Source organism: Aricia agestis, chromosome 11 (assembly GCF_905147365.1).
Source record: "Aricia agestis chromosome 11, ilAriAges1.1, whole genome shotgun sequence".
Classification (NCBI taxonomy): domain Eukaryota; kingdom Metazoa; phylum Arthropoda; class Insecta; order Lepidoptera; family Lycaenidae; genus Aricia; species Aricia agestis.
In genome coordinates this window covers 8,728,644-8,752,580 of record NC_056416.1, presented here as the reverse complement: position 1 = coordinate 8,752,580, position 23,937 = coordinate 8,728,644, and the positions used below count along the sequence as shown (strand labels likewise).

The 23,937-nt window shown below is 35.8% G+C and overlaps 1 protein-coding gene across 1 annotated transcript in view; it reads right to left on the bottom strand.

Annotated features, from left to right (window-relative positions):
• The window catches only part of LOC121731689, a 131,241-nt gene that overhangs the window by 94,344 nt on the left and 12,960 nt on the right, over nt 1-23,937 (bottom strand). Inside the window, exons 2-14 of the mRNA XM_042121262.1 lie at nt 9,917-9,978; nt 8,992-9,193; nt 8,618-8,722; nt 8,419-8,535; nt 8,188-8,319; nt 7,983-8,098; nt 7,612-7,861; nt 6,946-7,208; nt 6,127-6,859; nt 4,595-5,767; nt 4,305-4,514; nt 3,470-3,763; nt 297-3,290 (exon numbers count right to left, since the gene is read on the bottom strand). Coding sequence (XP_041977196.1) covers nt 297-3,290; nt 3,470-3,763; nt 4,305-4,514; nt 4,595-5,767; nt 6,127-6,859; nt 6,946-7,208; nt 7,612-7,861; nt 7,983-8,098; nt 8,188-8,319; nt 8,419-8,535; nt 8,618-8,722; nt 8,992-9,193; nt 9,917-9,973 — 6,646 coding nt within the window. The 5' untranslated portion in view covers nt 9,974-9,978. The remainder of the gene's footprint in view (nt 1-296; nt 3,291-3,469; nt 3,764-4,304; nt 4,515-4,594; nt 5,768-6,126; nt 6,860-6,945; nt 7,209-7,611; nt 7,862-7,982; nt 8,099-8,187; nt 8,320-8,418; nt 8,536-8,617; nt 8,723-8,991; nt 9,194-9,916; nt 9,979-23,937) is intronic.

Here is a 23,937-nt window from a genome sequence, read left to right as displayed (position 1 = left end):
AATTTGAATGTTACAGTAAGAGCCCCCGCAGACTGCAGACTTTCTATCAGCCGAAGGTTTGACAAAATTGGGGTTTCAGTACATTATTATCGGTCGATACAAATCGTTTAGTGTACACACTTCATACATCTTCCTAGCTTTCGATCGAGCACCTTTATATTTAACACTAATGTTAAATCATTAGTTTTAAATAAAGGTGTTTTAGATATTTACTTTGAAACATAGGTTTCGGGCTCTTAGAAGAACAAAATAATTGTGGGTTAATTAATATATATAAAATATATTTTATGACTTACCACTGCACTTGTTGCTCACAGCATCGCAGTACTTATCATTAGCACAATCTGTATCATCAACACATTCTACTTTGAAACATCCAATTTTTTTATCTAAAGGATTGCCTAAATATCCTTTTTTGCAACTGCAAGTGACTTTATGTTTTTCTACGTTACAGACGGCATTTAATCCACATGAGTTAGAGAGGCATGGATTCAAACATTCACCTTTAACACAAGACAATGAGTATTGGCATTGACTATCTTGTGTGCATTTATTAGGTAGTAGACATCCAGACTTATATGGATCACCTAATGCTCCAATCGGACAGACACATTTGTAGGATCCGATTGAATCTATACATTGCGCTGAAGGGTGACATGGATTATTGAGACATTCTACTACATTAACACATTCTTCGTTAATTAACTTATAGCCAGGTATACATTCACATGTCTTTGATTGGCAAAGTTGATTATTTAAGCAGTCAGAATCGGTTTTACATCCAGCAACACAGACTCCTGAATCACAATATTCGCCATGCAGACAATTACTACTTGTATGGCAAACTTTATGACATTTATTGTCACTGCAAGTTTCGCCTATAGCACAGTGAGAGTTATGCTTACAGGGAACTTGACACAGACGTCCAATACACATATGATCTGGTGGACATTCTGAAGTTCGATTACATACTGCTGGTTTACGAACACATCCTTGCTGTGGCGTAGGAGATCCTTCAAACCCTACAGGACATTCGCATTTCGTGCTATGGTTAATTCTAGAGCATATGGCATTTGGTCCACAAGCTCTCGTTGCAAGACAAGAATTTACACACTGACTATTAACACAAGATTCATCTTCATCGCAATCCTCATTATGTCTGCATCCAATTAGGCATTGACCGGCTATACAAGCCTGTCCAACGCTGCATTGCGAATGTCTGCTACATTGCGATATACATAAATTTTTAATACATCTTTCACCTTCATCACAATTACTAGAATTTTTACAGGCTGAAAAACATTGCTGATTATGGCAAACATCGCCGTTACAATCTCTGTCCTCAGCACATCGCATTGTTTGCTTCTTACAATCAATTCCTGGATGAACTGCTTCATACCCTTCTTGACAAAAACAAATTGGCTTTCTGTCCACAATTTTGCAAACGGAATTAATTCCACATGCACCTTCGCAAGGATTTCTACAACGTCCATTAACACAAGTAGAGTCGCGCGGACAATCAATGTTTCCCTTAGGACATTCTTCTTGCTTCCTACATCCCTCCTGTATTGGATCACCTACATGCCCCGCTGGGCATTTGCAAATGTAGGATGCGGCTTGTTGTTCGCAAACTGCAGTTGGATGGCACGGATTTGGATTACACACGTCTAATTTTTTACAACTTATTTCTGGCAAGGGATCTGCTACATAACCAGCTGGACACTGACAGCTAAATTTGTGATTGTCTGCTAAACAAACAGCGCCTTCACCACACGAGTCTTCATTGCAGGCATTGATACATTTATATGTTAAACGATTGCAAATTTCATGTGATTGGCAATCGATGTTATAGACACAGGGCACTGATTGGCAGCCTAATTTTAAATCATTAGGATTACCAGTATAAGCTCCCATAGGACACTGACATTGAGCAACGTGATTGTTTGTAACACAGATAGTATTCGGCCCACAAATTACTTCTTGACAAGCAGGAACACATTTTCTTAAATCTCCAATACTTTTACATATTTCGCTTTCTTTGCATTGGCTATCATCTGAGCAGTCATCTTTATTGAGGGAAACACATCCATCGCGATTATTAGGATTTCCAATATATCCAGGACTACATTTGCATTCACTTTTATGGTTTTGAGAAATGCAATTAGAATTTTCCGGACACATAAATACGAGGCAACCATCAATACATTTTTTTACTCCGAGAGCATCTTGTTGACATGATTTTGTATCATCACAATCTTCATCATTTTCGCAATTTGATGTGCTAGGTTGTTCACAAACAGAATTCACAGGATTCCATAAATACCCATCCTTACAGTCACAGCGAGGAGCTGAATTAACAACCTTGCAAACTTCATTGGCACTACAAGCTACAGTAGAGCATAAATCTAGACATCTATTTGTTATTCCATCGACTGCAACACAAATTTTAGGCTCTGTGCAATCGCTATTTACATTACATTCAACTTCATTTCTTTCATTTTGCTTTAAGTGACAGCCTAATTTAATATCATTAGGCTTGCCGATGTATCCCTCTGTACAAATACAGTTAGCTTGATGATTGGAACTAACGCATAGAGAATTTGGACCACACTGTATTTTACTACAGGAATCAACACATTTTCGGATGTTTCTACTAACTTGAAAACAAATATCAGAGTCTTTGCAATTTTCATCGACAACACATTTATCATCGAGTCCACAGCCTTTCTCCAAATCATTTGGATTTCCAGTATAACCTGGAAGACATATACATCTGCCTTCTTCACAAACTGCTTTAGGACCGCATATAGTAGATCGACAAACATCGACGCATCTTGATTTCTCGCAAATGTACCCGTCAGGGCATGTGGAATTATGAGAGCATGTGCATATATCTCCATTAACGCATTTTGATATAGTGACTTGAGTACATAATTCATAGGGATTTCCGGCATATTTACTTTTACAGATACAACTGAAACTGCCAGGAGTATTTATACATAAAGCGTTTTCCGCGCATGGTCGTGAAGCGCATTCATCTATATCAATGCACTGTAAATTCGGGTTGCCAACATAGCCTGGAGGACACAAACATTCAACATGTGATTTAGTCTGTTGACATACAGCGTTAGCTCCACAAGGATTTTTTGCACACGTTATGTATTTTCTGTTTAAACATTTAGTGTAAGGATTTCCCGTGTAACCTTTATCACATTTGCATACATTTGTTTGTCCGTATGAGCAGTGAGCATTTTGTCCACATTCCGGTTCACAACTTGGAGGTGCCACCGCTGCAACAAAAATAAAATAAATAAAGATACAATAGTAAATAATAATTATTATTTTGTATGTGTGTTTCAAAATGTTCCAATGAATTTATTTTATTTTTATTTTATTTATTTGCTCAATGAATGAACTCAAATTCAATAAAATCACAATCAACTTATATTCAGTTTTGAAGGACACTTACGAGGCATGCACAAAAGATCAGGATTGCCAACGAAAAAGGTATTGCAAACGCAACGCCCACTTTCCTCGTTACAATGAGCACCAACACCACACACGACATTTTCACAGCGTTGTCGGCAACGTCCAGAAACACATGTAAGATGATCTTCGCATGGAACACCCGGTCCACATAAATCTCTATTACACACTCCTCCTGGGAACGGATTTCCAGCCATTCCCTCTGGGCAAACACATGTAGGACCAGTTTTTGATATTATGCATTGCGCTCCAGGGGCACAGGTATAGTTGTCACATCCTGAAATAAAAAAATAGTTTAATTCTGTTTTTCATTACATATTCCATAAATGGGACTACAAACTTTTGCAAAGTTAAGAGGGCGACTAACCCCAAAAATCAAACATCGTCCTTCTCTCTTCACACTCACGCCCGTCTTTCATATGCCAGGTGAAAAAGAACGACGCGGATTCATCGCCAAATTAGTTTTTTCTCAATAACTCGATAAATATATAACATTTTAAAAATCCGCTAGGTCGATCTTTCAATGATAGAATTTTACACAATGTGTTAAAATATTAACTTAGTTCAATGCACGGTTATGGCAGTAAATGAAAAATTCGTGAAAATTAGATGCATCTTTGTGATTTTTTCCTATCGAGAAAATTTTAAGATATCGTGTTTTTGCTCAGATCGAATTCTCGGAAATATAATGTAGTATCTAATTTTAGAAAATGAAACAATTCAGGGCTTATTTTCAAGTATAAAAATGAATTATAAAATCGACACTTTAGGGTTAGTCCCTTAAGCTTTGCAATAAAACAATTTTATTTTATTATTACCTGATATACATTTGCCACTTTCCGGTTTTGTGTATCCTGGATTACAGCGACACCAGCCAGCGTGGTTATCGACTTCACAAAATGCATTAGGCCCACAAGATACAGAGGCACACGGTGAGGCACAAGTTTGATTAATGCAAGCCAAGTTATTTGGGCACTGATCATCAAGACTGCATAATTGTTTCTGAGAAATTGGTTCTTCAGTAGTACCTTTAAAATAGATGAAAATAAGTTGTAGTTAAGAGCTTTCGAAACAAGTACAAACAATCACATTATTTTATTTTACTTACAGCCAGACTTATACGGATCCCCGACGTAATTTATGGGACAGCTACATTTATATCCTCCTTTTTCATCATGACATATCGCTCCATAAGCACAGGGTGAACTATGACATTCGTTAATATTTGTGCAACCTGTATATGGATCGCCTTCAAAACCAGGCATGCACATACATCTTGGTGGATCACTGGGTGTACATTTTGCGTTTATGCCACAAACAAATCTTTCACACGGGCTCTTACATTTTTGTCCATCTTCGACGTCCAAATAGAATGGTGGAGGACAAATGCAGTTTCCAGGCTGCACGCATTTTTCATTAGCAAAGCAGTCTGAGTCACTTATACATCGTTTTTGATTCAGACTGCAATGGCCTGAAATTGGGTCTTTGCCGTAACCAGGTGGACATTTACATTCAAATGATCCTTGGGTATTAAAACATTCCGCGCCAAAGCCACACACAGGATGTCCAAAGTTACATTCGTTGATATCCTCACACTCCCCATTAGGATTTTGAAAAAATCCTGCCGGACATGCACAGTAGCTAAAACCGTCAGATATTATTATGCATTCTGCTCCTTTGCCACATTTCTTATCATTAGAACATCCAGATAAAACGCAGTTCCCATCGACAACTTTATAGGGAGGTTGGCACTGACAACTTATATCGTTACAAATTTCACAAAGCTGATAGGGATTACCGCTGTATTCTGCCGGGCATTTACATTCATAGCTGCCAGGCAAATTTTTGCAAATTGCATTTAAACCACATGGAATTCGACCTTGTTCAATACACTCATTAATATCTTCACAAACACCAGTTTCCTTGTTACGTGAAAATCCTTGTGAACAAACACATACGTTGTCGTTGCCATGCAAGATGCATTGTTCTCCAACTGGACATGGATGTACTTGGTTGCATGAATTTTGTTTATTGCCTACAATACATCCACTTAAATAGGGATCGCCGTTAAAGCCACTCGGACATTCACATTGAAAATGTCCTTGAAGATTTTTACAAACTGCTCCTTCAGCGCATGGATTTCCCAGACATTCATTTATATCTTGGCAGCCAGCAGCAGACAAAGGATTTCCTGTGAATCCTACTTGACAAATACATTGAGCTGTTTGGTCACTCAAAAGACATTCAGAATTACTTCCACATTGCAGAGCTTCACAGGGATCTAAAACAAATAGATATAGGTACTGATAATTATTTTTGTATAAAAGAACATAATATTATATAAAAATGTATGTACAATAATTTGTACATACTGTTATATTATACATAATACAAGAAATGTTATTAATGAAGGGTTACGAATACGGACAGAATATTTTACGAATATACTCGAAACAAAATATCTGTAAAACTCTACTGGATAGATTTAATAACAATTTGGTAATTACCTACAAATTACATGTAGACTACGGTACTGATATGTGCAGAGTTTTAGTAACTATAAATTAACAGTTTTACTAAATTATCGGGCGAAATACGTGAAAACCAAAAATAATAATAATTTTGATTAAAATTACTTACGTCTGCATTCGTTACCAATATTTGGATCGGGACAGTAGCACTTTGAATTCGAGTCACATAAAGCATTTCCAGGACAATCTTTATTTGCTTTACATGTTAAGATTTCAGAACATCTTATATGTGGCTCGGGATCTGGCAAAAATCCTTCAGGACAGTGACAAGAGTACGATCCCGGTTGATTGCTGCAAACCGATCCAATTCCACATGAGCTATCAATTTGACATTCATCTATGTCAGTACAAAGTTTCTTGGCATCCCCAGTAAAACCTTCTGGGCATTGGCATATAAAACTACCAGGTGTGTTAGAGCAAACGGCATTTTTACCACAACCTCCAAAGGATCCGAGTGAGATGTCACATTCATTAATATCAATGCATCCAGCTGATATATCAGTAGGGTTAAAAGTCCAACCTTCTTCGCATACACAATATGCTTCATTACCGTCTGCTTTACAAAACGAATGATCGCCACATTTAACATCTTCGCATGGGGCTCTACATGCAATTTTTGGTGGAGCTCCAACGTATCCCAATGCACATTCACATTTATAATTTCCAGGCGTATTGACGCACATAGCATTAACACCACATTTAGTTTTGTCTTTACATTCATCGACATCTATACACGTAGAACCTTTTGCTTCAAATCCTTCTTTACAGAAACATTGATTTTCTATACATTCAGCGTTGTTTGTGCAGTCGAAATTGGATTTGCATAATATATTTACATCCACCTGTGAGTCAAAAACATATAATATTATTTGGAGTACTAGCGTTGATGATATAATTTTAATTAAAATATTAATAAACTCATAAATACCTGCTCACAGGCAATTTGCGGATCGGGTTTCGCTCTATACCCTTGAGGGCATACGCAATTGTAACCTGGTTCTGCATTTTCACATATAGCAAACAATCCACAAGGCTTCTCAATTGTTTTACATTCGTCAATATCGTAGCAGCCAGCTGACGAACTGGCATCTCCTGTGTACTGGGGCTCACAGGTGCAAACGTAGCTACCCAATGTGTTCGTACAAACTGCATGTGGTCCGCATACTTGGGCATTCTTACATTCATCCACGTCTGGTATAAAAAACTCATAGTCTTATTATTAAATCAGGACACAAACATTAATTGTGAAATACGTACGCAGAAGATACTCCAACAGCCACTATGAAGAAAAAGGCACACAGAAAAAAGGCGGAAGACAGAAATCAAAATTGAAGTGAAGTATTTAGACTTCGAGAGACAACATTTAGCCTAAGAAAACCTCGTCTTCTATCGAATCTTCATGGAAATATGGAATGAATTAAGAATCTTCGGCGAAAGGCTGAAATAGTATTTTTCGTCAGTAGTTAATAAAAGCTTTAAGCCACCGCTCGTATATTGCGGTTATGTTTAGCGCTCTTTTATAAGTGTAAACAGAAGCGTTAGTCTAAAACGTAGGTTAGTCACACCCACTACGACGGCAGGGTGTAAATCTTACCAGTGCATTGCACATTGGGGTCGCCTTGGAAACCTGGTGGGCAAACGCAACGATGAGACCCGGGCAAATTCTCGCAATGGGCGTCCCGGCCGCAAGATGTTCTCGAGCATTCGTCGTTAGACTGACAGGCGATTCGAGGATCCCCTTCGGAGCCCGGCGGACAGCTGCATTCGTAGCCGCCCTCGACGTTGTTGCAAATGGCTCCAACACCACAAGCTCCTTCGTTGGCACATTCATTAACGTCTACGCACTAAAAATATATATTTAAATTATTATTTCATGCACTTATAAATGAAAGTGACAATGCAAAAACTAAAATTCTGGTTAAAAATATTTTCCATGTGAATAATCTTTAATCAAGTCATACTCACTCCATCAAAGGGATTTCCGGTGTAACCTGCTTGACAAGCGCACGTATAATTTCCTGGATAATTATGACAAACCGCATTTACCCCACAGGCACCAGATCTTTGGCACTCATTTATATCTAAAATCATTTGAAAATATTAGAACTGATATAAGTCCTTCGTATTTAAATGTGTGCGTAAATAACTGATATACAGGCAGAAATCTTACCTCGGCATTCCTCCTCGCCATCACCTTCGAATCCTCGGTTACACTTGCAGATGAAATGAGCTGGCAAATTACAACATTCTGCGTTCTCAACGCAACGTGAAGCAATCGCCGGATCTTCGCACTCGTTGATGTCTAATATATGAAAAAAAAATGTTTCATAAAATACCACTCAGTAAACAAAATATTAGGCACATTTCGGAGGTATATTGAGGCACAGAGGTTACAAATTACCTTTGCAAGTAAATCCATCGCCAACGTATCCTGGAAAACATGAGCATTGGAAACTTCCAACGGTGTTTGTACAGTGAGCAAAAACGTCGCACGGCCTATCTTTGCATTCGTTTATATCTAAAAGAGAAAAAAAAAACAATATAAATATATTATGTGATGCGGATTCAGGTCTTTTTATTTTAATCGTGGGTAAACTTACCAGGTTCTTGGCAGTTACAGCCACCAAAACCATCATTACAATAACAGACACCGTTTAGGCAAGCGCCATTTATACACTGAGCGCCATCTTCTTTGGTACAAGTATCTAAAAGAAAAGAATATTTATTAAACACTATCTACGCCTACGACAACTTTAATATAGCTACTTTATTAATAACTTTACTGAGTATTTTTAAGATTTGTTCATCAATATATTTGACAACGGCATTTTTTTTTTAACTTACAATATGGAAAAATATAGAAACCTGTTTTAGGTAAACGCTGAATAAAATAATCTAACTATACGTTTAGTTAAAACGTAACTTAAATAATATTTAATATCAAATAGTAAATACTAATCAAGTAAGTACTCACCAGAACATTTTAGTTCCGTTCTTAGTTCGTCGGATGCCTTATAACAGTCTGGCACACCGTCGCATAATTTTGATAATTCATATAATTGTAATAATTGCGTCGATTCGTTAACTTGACAGCCAAAGTAGCCGTCTTCTAAATTTAAGAAAAATACTTCTCGTTTTATTCCTAAACCTATTCCATATTGGTTCTGCGTCGCTACCTAAAATAAATTAAACACAGGTTATATTATAACACCTAAAAAGAAGCACAGCCGAACATAGATTTTTATGTCTCTTTCGCTTAAAAATATTATTGTAACACTACCTAAAACAAATGAAAATGCGTAACAACAATTTTTTCGATAACAATGAATCAAAGAATATAGAAATATTATTTATGATTTAGCTCATTTACAAAATAAATTAGTATCATCCTATAGTTTGTCCCAGATATTGCATAGGTACGTCTATGCTATACACCAAGTGATATTCGGCAAATATGAATAACAAGATGACGCTCGTAACTCTGTTGTTTATCAAAATTTGTTAATCGCGCGGGAACTGTACATTTTTTCTTGCCCGGGACTCAAAATATATCCGTAGCCAATTTCATCAAAATCGGTTCAGTATGGTTTATGTGTCAAGAGGTAACAGACAGACAGGCCGCCAGACAGACAGACTGACACACTTTCGCATTTATAATGTTAGTACGGATGTCTGTCTAGTTCTATGTGAATAAAAATTTGCCTAATAGAATGCCCGAATTTGTAACTTGGTCTATGGACATGTATTATTATAACAATCAAGTAATTTAAACTTTAGTATTTTTAATTGGTGTACAAAAGTAAACTAATTTCAGATTTATGTAAATAAAATACACATATTATCTGGATGAAGTAAATGAGCGTAAATCGTAAATGACAGAAATAGATTTAAAGACTTACATGTGTCGCGGTCGTTAAGAGTGTCCAGACCACAAGAGGTAGGGTTTCTATGTACATTGTCTCTGAAAAGAAAAAGAAAACCGTTAATTCCTAGTACCCACGCTTCAGGACAAAAGGTAATGACTAATGACTATATTTTATTTTGTTTATCGGTTCAACAAGTTCAATATTCAATAATCATAACATCTAGGCTATTTTTATACAGGTAGTGAAATTCAATGAATATTTTCACTAATATTTTGTCTTTCAGTAATGTTTAGTTTCAAAAATCATTTTCGTTAATTTCTTCAGTCGTCGTACCCTACAAATAAGGGTGCCCTGATCACTATGGCTTTTTATTTTTATTGCAAAATCGAAATAAGCAGCTCATTATCTATAACCTTCAGTGTAAAAAATAATTAAAAGTTAACTTTAATAACCAGTAAATTAAGTTTTTGAAAATGCCATATTTGTTAGCTCTTAAATTTCCCGGCGAAAAGAGCAACAAAGGCTTCAGTGACCGTTTTCTTTCACTTTTCAGTGCGTGAAAGGCCGCGCGGGGCAGGGACGAAGCGTTCGCGCCACCCTGCCATTACTCCACGAACTCGCATTATGCGTCATTGCACTGTTCCTTGTATTACTTTGTGTTAATTAGACAGTTGCTTTAAATCACAATGAAACGGAGAGGACAGAAATAAGCTGTGCCTAAAAATAAATCAGGTTGTGATGAAAAACCGTTAAACTCACAGTGAGTACAAAAAATGTTTTACATTCTAAAAAGTAATTACCTAGAAAAAAGACATTATTGCGTCTGTGGCCTTTTTCCACGGAATCGTCTCTTAGTACTAATATTAGGGAATCGTTTGCCCTAATGGCTTTTGTTGCCTTTTTCTATGTACGAAATTTGTTCCTTTACATTTTCTTTAGTTAAGCGGTTATTATTGGCAAAGTGACTGTGCCAATAATAACCACTTAACTTTAATAATTATTATTACATGAATTTGCCTTTTATTTATTAACCATATCGAAAAGTATATAATTGAAAGTTTATAATGTTTTGTTATAAATTTTGTTGAAAGGGCGCAGTGAGCTTTGTGACTTTTTCTAAAATTGTTAAAGGTTGTATGCTACAAGAATATTCAAATATAAAATAATATTCCGCAATATAATTTAAACTTTTTCTTGTAGTTTTATGTTTTAGAAAACGAAAACAGTCCCCGGTGCCTAAAGGAAATTAAAAAGAAGAAGTTTCGTTTTTATTAAAACATTTAACAGAGCTTTTGGTGTATCGAGAGTCACTCACTCTCGATTATATTACAATTACGTTTTTTTTTCAATACACTCGTATTGAAACTTATTTTAATATTATAATAATAATTTATGTAATTGGAATTGTCATCTTATTAATTAATATTAAAAAAATGTTTCGATACGCTATTAAATTTTATGCTTTATTGGACGAACTATTAGGAACTGAACGTACCCAAAATTTTAAGTACGTCTCTTGTGATGTGCTGATGATGTATCATCAGCCATCACAATCTTGCAAAAGCGACACGAGGGATGTCGTGTATCGTCTCATTTTGAAAGCATTTGATTGTAAATATACAAAATATTGGCGTTATCATGCTAAGCTATTGTTGGAGTAGAATAGGCACCGCTCCGTCATATTCTAACTCATCGTACAGTTGAACTAAGAGCCAGCGACAGCCAGACTTTCGTCATTTTATTAAAGCTGAAAGTTTTCCTGTGCTGTAATGCTATAGAACCTATACTAATATTGGAAATGGGCCACATGGCCACATCACACCGACTGGGACCTCACCGTTCAAAACATTAATATTATTATTATGTAATTTATAAAACAATAAATATATATTTATTTATTATATGTATAATATATTAGTCTATTCTATTAAGTATATACAGTGTGTAACAAAAATAAGTGATAATACTTTAGGGTATGTACATTGTACGTGTTCCTTGTAGAGAGTTCACTGTGAACATACAAAAGTGAAAAAAATTTTTGGTCTTTCAGCGCTGCTACTTTCACAGTGAACTCCCTACAAGGAACACGTACACACCCTAAAGTATTATCACTTATTTTTGTTACACACTGTATACACATATATAAAAAAAATATAAGTAAAAAAAAGGGTCCATGGCGTGATCGACCACAATTAATTAAAATTCATAATATTATTTCAATTATCCTTGGTGCGAAAAATCTAAATAATAAAATAACAAAAAAAGGATATGGACGAACAGTCCATAGACGGCCCCAATTTTATAATTAAAAAAAATATATTATAAATGGGAAAGTATGGTTTTTGTCCTTCCTTCACGCCCTAGCGAACAACCAATCGACATGGTTTTTGGCATGGACTTAGTTGAATTAATAATAAAGAGTGACATACTAGGCTACTTTTGGTTTTGGAAAAACATCATATCCCTAAAATATTCGTGTTTTACGCGATTTTCAAATTTCACGCGACCGAGGCAAAAGGCAAAAGCTAGTAACTCATGTAGAGGTAAGAACGGCAAGCAACTATAAAGCTTCAGTCGCGGTTACTTTAGGAGGTATCAAGTTCTGAAAGTCTACCGTGCCTTCGATAAAATATAAGTAATTTTTTTTTATCTAATTTCCTAGGGATGACTGTATGAATCTCGTCCGCCACTGCCGGACCCTTATAACAGTTGACCCCTACTACAAGACAACTTATGCCAATTATTTCCCACTGCCAGACCACCTTAAAGTGTACTTTAGGCATTTTAGGGAATAATTAAGGGTGTCTGGTAGTATAAAGCAAGTGTCAAAAATGCCCGACACTTTGTGATGGGACTCCATACATTTCCGTAAGAAGGAAGAAAAGAAATGTGCTTTATACTGTATCGAAGGCTAGGCTACTGTACCTTCAAGACTGGATACCTCCTAAATGTGATCGAAATTTCATAGTTGCCCAAAATATCAAATTAAACGTCTCATTTGAAATTCCCCTAAGTACGTAGTTAAGTGATAATTTCATAATTAATTTCTAAAAGTTGTTTAAGAATATTTTTCAATAAACACAAAAAACCTTCTCCTGTAAAGTAGGCTCTTTGCAATAGCGCCCTTATGCGTAGGATATGACGTTCTATGCCCAACTAATTCTTTAACTTTCCATTTTAAGTGACATCATAATTTTAAATCATTTAAAGTACACAAATATTTTGTGTCCTGTCTACACTGGGTCTATTTTTATTATTGAGATTAATTCTTATCTTTTGAATTATGTTGATAGGGGTGTGAAGAAAAGAAGTCAGAATGTTGAGCCAAAGCTACTTGTTCTAATTGAATTAAATTAATAAACTAGCTAAAAGCCGAGCTCATTGAGGGCTCGCGTCGTCACACCTTTTGACTGACTGATGAAAACACATCTATATATAAATGAAAATTACTATGTCAAAGCATGAAAGCAAAATTAATAGGCATGATAATTTTTCCGAAAAGTGTACCACAAAATGTACAGGTTGTGGGATATACTATGATGAAGTGCAAATTAATACAATGCATATTTTTGAGTGTAAAGTTAAAGCTAGGTGAGTCGAACATACGTGCAGTGAATACAGTATATTATGTTTTTTTAAACAAATGTTTATTTTTTGTAATCTTTATCGTTAAACTTAAAATTCAATTAAACATTTTGACCGTTCGAAGACCTCTTTTATTTTTTCCTTGATTAGTGTTCATGTAGGTGTTTTAATAAAATTATGCAATAAAGTAGTGTCTCGATAAATATTTTTGTAATTTAAAAAAACTAAATCTAAGTAAATTCGATATACATCAAAACGGATAAAGAAATTAATAACTTAACATTTAATTAAATTTATGTTTTAAATTAAGCAGCATTTACCATTATCTATCAAACTCTTAATTAAATAAAAGTTTAATCATAACTAGCTGTTGCCCGCGACTTCGCAATGAGGGTTCCTTACCCAAAAATAAAAACGGTACCCTACTACAATGACTTCACTGTTTGTTTGTCTCCAGCATTGAGGTACTATATATACTGGAGAAAGCCTTATATAGGTGTATAAGCGTCAAAAGCGTGTAATGTTATGTCCTACTTACTAGGACATAACAAAGGAGTCGGTCTGCATATTTCATGTAATAAAAGTGTTAATAAAGGTTTTTTAGTGAACATTTAATCCTACATATTGTTGAGTTTTGTGGTTCCGCTAAATAAACCATAAGAATGGCCAAAGAATGCCTCAAACACGTGGATTTAACATTAAATACGTAAGTTTTGAACAACGTTTTTTTGGGCTTTTCAATCGGTATTTTTGTAAGCAAAAAAGATAATTTATAAGTTTATTAATCCCTTATTCGTGCTATATAAGGCATTAGTGCTACAAATGTCACATCAATTAATAATTTCGCTATAAAAATTGCATAGCTCTTTACGTGTGTTTACGGATTCTCATCACTTGAACTATAGTTAATCGATATCATGAACTAATTGACTAGCTTTCTTTCCTGTATCATAATGTGCTTCGAAATAATCGACAAATAGAAATATTCAAGAAAATAAACGCACACTACTTGTATGAAAATAAGCACAAAATGGCCACGCGATGACGGGCTAAGACTACATCTATTAAAATACTTTATCTATGGTCTCCAGGCTGTATCTCAAAAACCACGCCAGCTAGACAGTTGATATTTTAACAAATTATGCATTTCTGTTACCGCAAATACTAAAAACAAAATTTAGCAAATATTTAAGGCGGACTCCCATACAACAAACGCTCCTAGGCCTTTTTTTCTCGACATAATTAATGGCAACAGGTTAGCATGACCACAAATCTTAAGGGCCCTAGAGTAGTAGAAATACAACATCGTCTTAATGTGATGATGCAGCCTAAATGACAATGATGATGATTAAAACATTGACATAAAATGCTTTTACGGAACATAATATTGTATCTTTAAGATTAATATAGTAATACTTCGGCGAAAATTCTTATTTTTTTGGTAGTTTAAGATTGAAATCCTTCAGGAAAACATAAAATCACTATATGATTCCATATAAATTTCAAGGAGTCCCGTCGATTTCTCATGGATTGCACTATCAGATCACCACTTTGGTGATCTGCATGTTACCAAATTTGGGCTACATCTCATACAACAACAAAAGAATTTTGAAAATCGGTCCATAAATGGCGGAGTTGTTCACGAACAAATATAAAAAAGGAAAATATATCTTCCTCCTTTTTGGAAGCCGGTTAAAAAGTAGCCTAAGTTATTCCTTACTACATCAGCTATCTGTCAAAAAAGACCCGTCAAAATAGCTCCAGCCATTTCAGAGATTAGCCAGAACAAACAGACAGACATACAGACAAAAATTAAAAAAAAACGTTGGTTTGGTGTATGTACCGTACATACATTCATATGCATGTAGTAAAAAACGGTTCTTTCAATATTACAAGCAGACACTCCAATTTTATTTATAAAAAAATATGTGTTTAAAAGTATATAATATATAGATGTCATACGAGTAGATAGATACAATTTTTAATTTCTAAAAAACCTTATTATTTTTTGTATTTGACCTACGAAGTCGCCTATATCATTAAAGATTCCATCTATGCCTTTTATTAAAATTGGTCTAGCAGTTTCGGTGACTTCATAATACCAATATCAATGACAAAGCAATAAGTATCTTAAATAAAGGTAAATAGTCTTATATATAAAACTCTCGTGGTCACAATGTTAGTTACCGTACTCCAGCTGTCTCCTCCGAAACGGCTTTACTGATTTTTACCTATATGCATATTCAGTAGGTCTGAGAATCGGCTACTGGGTACTTTTTATATTGATGAGTGCATTTGTTGAATAAATAATAAATTATTACAACTCGATACTGACGGCGACCATTGTTTTTGCGACGGCCGACGGGATAGCGATAGACGTTGCCATGGTGACATACTTATTTAGTCACTTTAATAAACCCAAATACTTTATACGGCAAAACAACGCTTGCCGGGACAGCTGGTAAATATATAAGCAGATAAAGGTTGCCGTGACCTGTCAAATTGTGTTGCAGCGATAAGTAAGTAGTTGAGAAGCGTTCGTCGCGGTCTAGTGCCCGGGGGCTAATGACCGTAATATGACTTTATAATTAATTTTCGCCTTCTCCGTACTTGACAGTTGACTCTACATTTTCAGTCCCTTCATCCGGCTTTATGATTGGGTAAGTTCCGTACCTCAAGAGAAAAAGGAGTAATAAAACCACTTTGTTTATGTATCCGACTCTATCTGCTAGGTTATCCATTATATTTTAAGGCCCATATTATCTAGAGAACGCGAAGATATGATGCATCCAGGTCTAAGGTCTCTTAAATCTTTTTCAAAGGTCAAATTTCTAGGTTACGGTGAATTACTAACAACAAAGGATAGGCCGAAAATAGCGATTTTCAACGGATTAAATAACACATTATGCTAATTAGTACTCGAGAATTAAATATATCGATTTAGAGTAAAACTAGCGAACGATGCTGAATGTGTAGACGAAAGCCGAGCCGTGGTTTTTACTCTACAGTCTACATTTTACGTGATTGCTCGATCGAGCAAAACCGTATGTGAGTTGAAAGAAAAGCAAAAGTAATGACTAATGACAAAAGGATGCTTAAAAATGTGTCATGTAGAGCCTATATCTACTTTAACGTTTAAAGGGCGCTAACGATGATCGCATAGGTAAAGTGACATAGATTTTCTGCCAAGTATTTATCGACTATGATGCAATGCAGTAAGGACACATAATGCTATGATTGATACTCGGAAACTTATTTACTTTGTCTTCAATAGTCAAAAAACCTTGACATCGAATGGTTAACGGTCGTGACAAACAATTTTATTTTCTGTATGGTGTTCAAGTTTAATTGCTTTTTAATACATACGTCCATTGTATTACAAACAGTACCGTAATAAATCATATAGTTATTAGAGTAAAATAAACATTTAAGTTTTATTTTACTTCTAACGTTGAAGTTTTAAAATCAACTAAAACTTTACTTCAACATGTTTTGGCCTACAACTATCAAAACAATAATGATAATATGCTTAGGGCCCGATTTCTATCACCATCAAATAGTAATTGTTCTAACATAATGGAAAAATAAACGCCTAAAGGTACAAGTTGGAAGCCGGCTACATGAAGTTGCAGCAGACGACGTGTCGTCGCGACGCTACTGGTCTCTATGTATTTCTATGAATAAGTGTACTAGCTTCGTGTCGCTTGCTGCGGAGGGTATTTCATAGAAATACGTATTACAAACCAGTAGTGTCGCGACGACACGTCGTCTGCGGTTGTTTCATGTCGTCCGCTGCCAACCGGCACCTTTATAGTTATTTCAAATGCAAAACATTCGTATTCTAAAAATTGCATTTATAATTGTAACAAAAACTTGCGGTCTCGCTCGTAAAAGATAACCTTCTTTCGAATGCCCCGAAAGGCAATTAAGCTTTTGTCAATATAATCATGTGTTATAATCTTAGTGTAACATAATATTATCGGTAACAGATTTGCGTGTACGTGTACGGGCTACGGCTTAAATCAGGCGTAAATACGTCCGATCCGTACGAGCTCGCTTGCGCCATTCACTTTCACGTGTCTCGTCGTTCGTTGGCTCGGGTTGGGTACAAGTAGGCTGCAAACAATGCTCACATGCCAGTTTCTCTCTTGGGAAAGATTCTTCACTATTGGGCTCTGCTATTTTATCAACTATCGTCTAGAAACCTACATCGACTAAACAGTTTCTTTTAACTTTTTCTTCTTAATTAGATTCCGAGCATTTTTCGCTTAATCTCTTAGTTTAAATACATTGCAATATAAGTTCTATTAAAATACTTTATTATCCAAACTTTCAACCCTTATTTAGGGTGTGCGTTAGTACGTTTTTTAGCTTCAAATACATTTTGTTTCCATCATGTCACAGGCCAACCAACCGCCAATCACACTGCAAAATTTAAATGATATATTTCTTTGCAATTCACTAAACGATATCAACACTTTTTTCGTCCCTTAATTAATTATACAGTATGGCGTATGCTCTATTAACATTATGTTATAAGGTATGATATCTTATCTTATATCTTTAAACGAGCAATTCTTGTATATAATTGGAGTCTCGGAATCGGCGCCAACGATTTTCATGAAATTTAGTATATAAAGGGATTCGGGGGCGATAAATCGATCTAGCTATGAATAATTTTTAGAAAATGTCATTTTATTCGTGTTATATCGAATACCGAGCAAAGCTCGGTCAAACTAATTTATATTATCATAATAATAATTAATTAGTTCGATAGTAACATACGTGCCAATAAATAACTAAGCTGCATTTAAACTATTTCTAAGCTCCATATTCCATATTGTAAAGCGCCAAGATATAAATTATTATTTTATCATTCGTCCGTTGCCCATAAGTTCCTATGAGATTTTCTCATGGTGGCCTCCTCTCTATAGATCAGAATGCAATAGAATAGATAAAGATAATAATCTAACGAAACAAATTACACCATATTATTTGAAACGGTACCAGTAGTAATGGTAGCGGGACAATACGACTGTTGTAGCGGAGTTCTATTGAAGGTTAGTAGGTACTTGCCTTTGTGCTGGATTCCAGCATAGGACGAAGCAGATCGAAATATCACGTACCTACAACGGTAACGGGTATTGAGAAATCGTACTGTGTTTCAGTAGAATTATTTTTTTGTAAATATTATATAGGAAGAAGTTATTATGGTGTGTCTATAACTTATGTTACAGAGAATACTATATGAATTATCCACAATGGAATCAGAGTCTATTATTTTTAATTAATATATAGCCTATAGGTACACAAGTAGATATCCAAGTAATTTTTGGTTCAATTTACCTGTAGGTACTAAATAAGTTGATTTGTGCATTATATATATTAGGTTTCAATGCTACTGGATTTTGATGAAATTTGGCAGACATTATATAGAGTAGGCCACGGAAAAGAGCAAAGAATATGTTTTATTACGATAAAACGTATCCTATGCTCTTAAGAAGAACGTACGATTTCTAAGGAATAATTTCCAAGGGCATAGCCACTCGCAACTTCTATTAAATGTTAATCTTCTTCTTCTAATATATATGTATTATAATTCTCGTGTCACAATGTTAGATAGCGTACTCCTCCGAAACGGCTTTACTGATTTTAACCAAATTTTATATGCATATTCAGTGGGTCTGAGAATCGCCTACTGGGTACTTTTTAACCGACTTCCAAAAAACGAGGAGGTTATATGTTCGGCTGTGAATATTTTTTTTTATATTGATAAGTGCATTTGTTGAATGAATAAATAATATTAAATTATTACAACTCGAGACTGACGGCGACCATTGTTTGTGCGACGGGATAGCGATGGACGTTGCCATGGTGACATACTTATTTAGTCACTTCAATAAAGTAATACGGGCGAAATACTTTATATGGCAAAGAAACGTTTGCCGGGACAGCTAGTATTATATATATATTTTATTAATATTACAAAATATCATACAACTAGCTAACTGTGACAGCGACTATGCGTGCTCGTTATACGCCGGCCTATATTTGAACAATCGGCCTGGGTGCTATGCGCGTGTGTTTATGACTCATATTATCTTTACACATGCTACATCTAGAAATATTTGTGCCGGTCGCGATTTTGCACATTAATAAATATTACCACTTTGCTTCACAATCGTTCTTATATTTACTTAATCACATCTAATATGGAATCAACTTTATGTTGAAGTACCTATATTATAATATTTCACTCATATCAAAGTAAGCTTTACAATTTGAAATTAATCAGTAACAAAATCTTAGTACCCACTACCCAACTAGTTAACAGCTGCTTGCTGCTAATGAGCTTATAATAAGGAACTCTTTAGTTATTGAAGAAATGGCCTGAACTAATAGATATTTATACATATGCGTGCGTTCGTACCGATAAAAATCTAATAAAGGAGAAGGAACGGTTTATGTATAATAATGGGTAATGACAGGTATTATGAGATTCCGGTATAGCTAGGGTTGCTAGATCGTCAAACCTAGTACTAATCAGACAAACCTTATCCGGACTTTCGCATAAAAAAGTCGGATACCCTACCCTTTAGGACTTAGGATGTCACTAATATTCGGCAACTATTCGGTATGTGGCCTATTCGGCTTATTTTTTCTATTCAGTATTCGGCCGAATAATACGCACTATTCGGCCGAATACCGAATACCAAATCATGTAAAAAAACACGTTATATTACTCAAAATTATTAAATTATGTATTTATTTCCAAATTACAACACTTTAGTAATTACAATTGATCAGTGGTAAGTTGTGATGGATAAAAACAAGCTTTTCAGCATTTTTGGTAGCAAACGATTACGCTTTTCATCGTAAATGTTACCAGCCTCAGAAAATAACCTCTGACTATACACGCTTCCAGGAGAAGCAAGATAAACTTTGGCAAATTTCGAAAGGTATTATTTTTCGTTTATCGCCTGCCGCGCCAACACAACGAGAAAAACAAGTTGCGAATTCTCTTAATCCAGCTACCGCGCCCCCGAGAAGTATGTATTTCGTGCCGAATATTCGGCGCTTCGGCCGACAGCGTTGCCGAATATTCGGTATTCGGCCAATTCACTATTCGTGGCATACTTAGGATCCCAACTCTCTGTTTGTCTTTACTGTCGATAATAAGTTTTGTAACGCGTGTATTTTTTTTTTGTTTAATTAAGGTACCGTTACGATCAACGCGGCAAGCGACAGCGACCGACGAGAATTATATTTAATTTAATTTAATAAGTTTAATTTTATACCGTCATTGATCTAGCAACCAGTGCCGCCGCTGCTTTGTTATGGCGTAAAGCAAAATGAAACCTATAGCCTAGGACATAGAGAGGCATTTTATTTTTATTTTTTGTCGGTTGCGGTCGCTTGCAGCAAGGATCGGAAAGTTACTATGACGTAAAATCAAAAATGTAATATTATAAGGATTTTTTTATATAAAATTGTAGATGCAATGCTCCACAAAAGCAGCCGGTCTCATATTAAATTTTCGCTGGATGCGCAATCACGACTATATCCGGATTTCTGGCAACCCTGTGCGACAAACGTCGGACGGCGATGTCGCCGGTCCACGCTATCGGAATATCTAATTATTTCTTTACTGATTAGTGACTGAGTCATGAAATGTATGCCAACACTACCTATTTACAATTGTAATGGTCAGAACAAATATTAAGGCGAGACCGCACCAATATGGCATGACACGACGCGGTGCGACATTTTACAAACTTCAATTGCAAAGTGGAGTGTTGCGTGACCGCGTAAGTGACGCGTAGTGCGGTCTCACGATTCCGTATGACAAATTTTTTTTGGTTTGAATAAAATTCGAAAGACAGAGGGCCGGTTTCACCACTTCCTGATAAAAGGCCGGATAGGCTATCCACCACTTAATTTGACAGATAGAGTATGGAGAATCTGTCAAAAAAATTGTGGATAGCCTATCCGGCACTTTATGAAACAGGCCCTAATAATAATAATAAAACATAGCCATGGCACAATGCTACGGGTTTTAAATAATAATTGTAATTTATTTAAAGAGTTGTCCCAAAGACTGGTCGACAGATCAAACGAATCCAACGCTTACTTCGGCCAACGTATTAGTTTGGTCGTACAACGAGTTAATGCCGCTGCTGCCTAATAGGCGCTATTTGACCGCAGCCTCCGACCTAGATGTAATTTTCTACCTATAGTGTGTAATTATAAATTTGTTTAATTTTGTAAGTATTTTAGTTTGTAATTTTGGATAAAGAATGATAAATCGAGACTCGAGAGGTAGCCACAGAGAAAAACAAAAAAGGCAGCCTTGCTCATAAATCAATGATCCTGTAACAACACCCTAACTAAAAAGATTCCTAACCACTCACTTCGAGCACTCTTCGTGATACAACATGATACATCATACAACCGATAGAGGATGCAGACTGCAGAGCATAAAATCACTAATATATTGTGGTCATTCTGCTGCAGCATAATATGTATTCGTACAGAGATGGCCAACAACCTTAATAGCAAAGATGAGTCTCATAGTCCATTAAAGTAATTACAACGGATGCACTATTGGATGGCTTTTTATAAGCATCAGTTAATTTAATCGCAGGTAAACTAGACGCTTATCTGCATGCTGGTTCTAACAAAACCGGTCCTTTAGTTACTTGTAATATCTCACGATTTTCATCGGTGACTCTTTCCGGTCGCTAGGTCATCCGCCTTTTAATATAAGTGCTAGTGTTAATAATTCAAATTGTGGTTAATGTAACTTCTTTTAACGACTTGAAGATAATATTCCTATTCACCAATGCAAAATCGCATAATTGTTTCTTTTTTAATGCACCGTAGGTAACTACGCGATAGGTTCGTCTCTTCGTCGATTTTAAATTTTGATAGTCTCGCTAAAACTCGAGAGTGGCTGAACCGATTCAGCTAATTTTGGTCTTGAAATAAATAAAGAAATAGTTGGTAATATTTTCGAACATTTTGCTTCACAGAGTAATTAGTTGTTGCGAACAGCGGCAACTAATTGTATAAGGAGGAAAGTGGTAAGTAGTTCACGGGGTTATGAATAAAACTTTAGTTCACGGCATCACAACCTGAATGACCTCATTCGTCGGGCTCTTGTCACTGCCGGCGTGCCAGCGATACTGGAGCCCTCCGGTTTGGCGCGCGACGATGGCAAGAGACCCGATGGAATGACCCTGGTGCCCTGGAATGTGGGTCGGGCCCTTGTGTGGGACGCTACTTGTGTCGACACACTCGCCTCGTCCCATATTCAGAGCACCTCGAGCTGTGCGGTCGCAGCCGCAAACCAAGCAGAGAACCTCAAGCGGCGCAAATATGAGAACCTCAGCGGAGATCTTATATTTGAACCGTTTGGGGTGGAAACTCTAGGCGCATGGGGTCCGGGGGCACATAAGCTTTTTAGAGGAATATCTAAGAAGCTTGTTGAAGCCACCCGAGACCCCAGAGCTGGGAGCTACCTGGCACAGCGGATAGCAATTGCCATCCAACGTGGCAATGCTGTCAGCTTGCTGGGCACTCTGCCAGATGGGGACGACTTGGGCAAGTTTTTCTTTTTATAGTTTTATATTTAAAGTTTGTATATATAATATATCTGTATATTTTAGATAGTATTTTAGTGTTTACATTTCTATCATATATGGACAATAATATTATGTTAATTGATCTTACATACACACGAATAATTGTACTCTTTTATTTATGGTTTAGAGAATAATCACATTTTCTGTTAAACAAGACATGATCGTAAGTGGGTGAATTTCCCAAACGGCTTTTTTTTTTCTTCGTTGAAATTACTATTAAAAAAAGGGAATATTGTTGTAAACTATTTGTTTTTAATATTCAATGGGTAGCTATAGGATTGTGGCAAAAATATAATATGCCTAGGACTATTACAAAGGTATAAATAAATAACTTGAAGATCTATTTTTATCAAATCGGTGCTGTCCCTCTACTTTTTTTACAAACAAAAACGCTTACATACTAGAAAATATGAATAATTTAAGGGTATAACTTATATTATTTCGTAGAATATTAGTTATTCTATTATTATATACCATATTTTATTACATAATTAACGACTATAGTTACTTAGAGGCACAAATGTACTTGTCCTGAGAATTTTCCTCATATCGCTGGATAAAAGAAATTTGAGCATTACTTTTCATCGACGAGTCGGGCAGTCTCCCCACCCCAATTGTAATTTACTCCTTGATGTGTGCTTCCACGCAGTCAAGACAGACTTTCGTCAAACCGCTGCATATTCGTGCCAACAATATAAGTATACCATTAAAATGTTCTCGGGCAATTATTTTATAATATCGGTGATTTAATTTTTTTAATGTAATTAATAATTTTAAAATTGTTGTTTGGTTCTAATGAATGTATTAAGTGATTCAGCTTCACTA